General features: G+C 52.2%; 1 protein-coding gene across 1 annotated transcript; it reads right to left on the bottom strand.

The window, feature by feature from the left end:
- Window positions 1–201: 201 nt before the first annotated feature.
- MRS44_013666 (uncharacterized protein) lies at window positions 202–1,651 on the bottom strand (the record flags this gene model as incomplete). The annotated part of the gene is made up of 4 exons (XM_046272954.2): window positions 202–1,150; window positions 1,199–1,278; window positions 1,331–1,522; window positions 1,577–1,651. The coding sequence occupies 4 exons, from the start codon at window positions 1,649–1,651 to the stop codon at window positions 202–204; spliced, it is 1,296 nt and encodes a 431-aa protein (XP_046128838.2).
- Between the last annotated feature and the right edge of the window lie 1,844 nt (window positions 1,652–3,495).

A 3,495-nucleotide genomic window follows, 5' to 3' on the forward strand; every position in this document is an offset into this window, starting at 1 on the left:
TGGCAGCGTCTTGGTTATCTGCTCGCATTTGTTCCCGTATAGCTATCCCAAGTGATATATCCAATAAAAGCGAAAGAAGTAAAATTAAAAACCGGGATAATATTTGTCTGGTCCATCCTGGGTATGATACTGATACAGATATAGGCTCAATTGGGAACCGACTCATGCAATTATGCCTGTGTAGCACGCTATCGAGGGGTTTTAGATGGTCTTGAGTCTGCTGCTAGGCAATTGCATGGTGGGATCGTCAAACTCGATCTTTGGACCACAAAAGTCATAGACAGCAGTGCCATAGGCGGGCAACTGGCCAATGGTGGTCACCTTGGTCGGGGGTTGGTATCGCGGCCAATGTTCCTCCTGAGGCTGACAAGTCGGCTCAGGGTAGTTATTGGTCACGGAAACTGGGCTTTGCTGCCGTGCCTGGGCAGTGACGGTCCGCTGAGCCTGAGACATGGCCTGGTGCATCGGTTGAGGGTAGGTGGGCAATCTCTGATGAGAGTCGACGGGGGAAGCAGCCTGAATGGTGTACGAAGGTGGGTGTTGCTGTTGGGGCGGGTAGAAGCCACTATCCTGCATCAGGGTGCTCTGCACAGAGGCAGCTGAAATAGCACTGGGACTGCTTTGGATAAACGGCTTCGCTGCCATGCCTGGGGTCGAGTAAGGCATCTCGATGGGAGGTCGCTCAACCTGCTGCTGAGCAAGCTGGTACTGGGACGAGACAGGGTTGGTCGTCATGGTCGCGATTCCAGGGCTGCTCTGGTCAGTAACATAACAGGCTTGTCGAGGAACGCTCGCTGTTCGATGGATCATGTACATGTCGACTTGCTGTTCACCAACCGTGTGCGAATGGGACTTGGGAGGAACATTGGAGCGGATTGTTTGGCGGCCAACGTATTGCTGGTGGTGCTGGAGAGGGTAATCATGCATTTGCTGTCCGAAGTCAGGGTAGGGACTGGCACGATGCAACGCGCCATGGGGCATTGACGAGTTGACGGCCATCAGAGGAGTCCAAGTCATCGAGGGGGTCTGAGGAGTCGACGGGAATTCAGAGTCGGAGTCCGACGAGCAGTCGTCCAAAGGATCGTGGGGGTTCATTCCTTTCTGGTGCGATCTACGCTGATGCTTGGTCATCGTGGTATTCCTGCAGAAACTGCCCCTTCGTTAGCTGGAGGGCTTTAGCAAGGGCCAAATTGCTGACCTCTTCAAGCAGCCATTGTGGCCACACTTGTAAGGGCGCTCTCTAGTGTGGATTCGGCGGTGTCGGGCGAGACTGGAAGACTGTTGAACTGGTTAATTGCGGCAGGGGTTTTCAGCTCTACGAACTACTCACGTCGGAGAAGCGCTTTCCACAGTCAATGTATTGACACTGGTGAGGTTTTTCACCAGTGTGCGTTCGGACATGGACAGTCAGGGCACTTCGTTGAATGAAGCTCTTGCCACAACCAGGGATTGTGCAAGCGTAAGGACGCTCATTCGTGTGAATTCGGTAATGCCTCTGCAGGTCAGACTTGCGGTTGAAGCTCTGTATCCGAAGTGTCAGCCTCCAAAAGGCTCAAAGAGGAAGAAGTACACGAACCTTGATGCATTCTTCCCAGTTGCACCGGAATGGGTGGGCCGTAGGCTCGTTCTCGACAAGTTCCAGAAGTTCCATTATAAATTCTTAGATATCCGCTCTAAGAGCCGTGGTTGCAAGCGATTGAATGCGTTGAAGCTCTTAAATAAATCGGTGAAGCGTCAAGTCTTCCAATAGGGGCATGCTCAGGTTCAGGAGACGTGATGCTGGTCCCAAGGGTCAGATAATAAGCCTGGCCCGTACCGGTGACAAAGAGAACAGGTCGTATCATACAGGGAGTAGTCCAGGGAGAGAGCCGCGGCCTTAGGACGGGGGAGTCGGAAATGATGTTTTGCTTCCGGGCGATGATGCTCTCAGCTGCTCTCGTTTCTAGACGAAGGATTTGAATGATCCCAGGCTACAGCAAATTAGAGCACAGGAACGTCGAGGCCGAGATCCTGCTGGCCAGAGTGCGATTGAATTAAGAGCTCGAATGTAAGGGAGATCCTGTAACTGGGACAGCCCTTGGCAGAGCGACGATTTGCAGAGCCGTTGATTCGCGACTTCGGTGGTGGTAGGATCTGTTGCAGAAGAATATCGAGCCGACTCTGAGTGCGAGGGCTTGTGGTGAGGAGTGACTCCACCAGGGGGAATTTTATGTCAACCAAGTCGGCAGCTAGGTGACTTGTGGTGGAGAGGGCAGTGAAGAATTAGAGAAACTAGAGAAGGGATGAAGGTGTATTAATTAGTTAAACAGGACGATTATTGTGAAGTAGAAGTTGTTGAAGAAACATGGGGAGGATCAAGTCGAAGTTGAAGAGGTGACCTAAGAGCCTGTAGAGGAGAAGTCGATGAAGTCGAGAGTTGAGGACATGTGGTGTTTTAATACTGTATTAGGAGCCGCAGATAAAGAGGTACAATAGAGTTGACTTGTGCTTAGGATGCGGTGGAGGGCCGATTTAGTCTATTGGAGACAATCCAGGATGAGTGTCGAGAACTGAGCTGGAGGAATCAGCGGAGATATCGATGAGCTGAGTGGGTGATGCGCCTTGATCAAGCTCGACAGGGATCGGGAGGGTAAGGGCTGGGAAACGTTGGGATATCGGCCCAGGACCATGGCTGGGCGATGTAAATTATTAAAACTGAACGGAAATGGGGAAGGAGGCGCAAGCGTGAATCTCTACCTTCCAAACCGGAGATTCAGCGACCTTTACGAGGTAAGCTGAGTACTTTACCATTGCGACCATCATTGGCCAGTCCAACTGCTGTTTCAGAATCCAAGCCACTTACGCTCTAAGCTTGGGGGTTTCTGATGAATCTTGCGTAACTGAGGATCATGAACACCAGTAACTGGGGAAATGGGCGGCTTGCATTCTCCGTAAAGTGCCTTGAGTTCTGAGTTGCATCCTACCTTCGTCCGAGCACAAGAAATTGCCTCGCTTCATTGGTCCAAGGAGTTGGAATCAGCACAGAAACCGAGCATGTGTTAGCGCTCCGACCGCCATGTTGCCCATGATGCCAATGGCCTTACACTCACGTCCTTGAGCCTGGCCTGGCCGAGATCGTGACGTTGGGTTGGGAGCTTAGGTACATCACTAGCAGGCTATCTGCAGTGACCCATTTTACGTCATCACATCATCGACCGCGACAGTTTTCAGGGGATCGGGCTTGGGAGGCATCAGCCAGCGAACCGCGGCAAACGACAATCTGTGGTCGATCTTACTCCCCCGGCAACTTTTCGGCAGCGCCACTACTGGTGGCTTTTGCGTCTATCGAGGCTCTGGGGTGATGTGCCCTGGAGGTGATGCGCACCCTGTTAAAGCTCCCCTCCCCGCTAGAGCACTTGAAAAGTGCCCGAGACTCGAGTTCCATAGAGCTTTATTTGGTTCTTAGATTGGCCGGCGTCGGTAGTTGACGCTTCATTCGGGACGTTGATGTTGAAG

This window comes from Fusarium solani (assembly GCF_023522795.1).
Source record: "Fusarium solani strain SB1 chromosome Unknown bctg00000009, whole genome shotgun sequence".
Taxonomy (NCBI): domain Eukaryota; kingdom Fungi; phylum Ascomycota; class Sordariomycetes; order Hypocreales; family Nectriaceae; genus Fusarium; species Fusarium solani.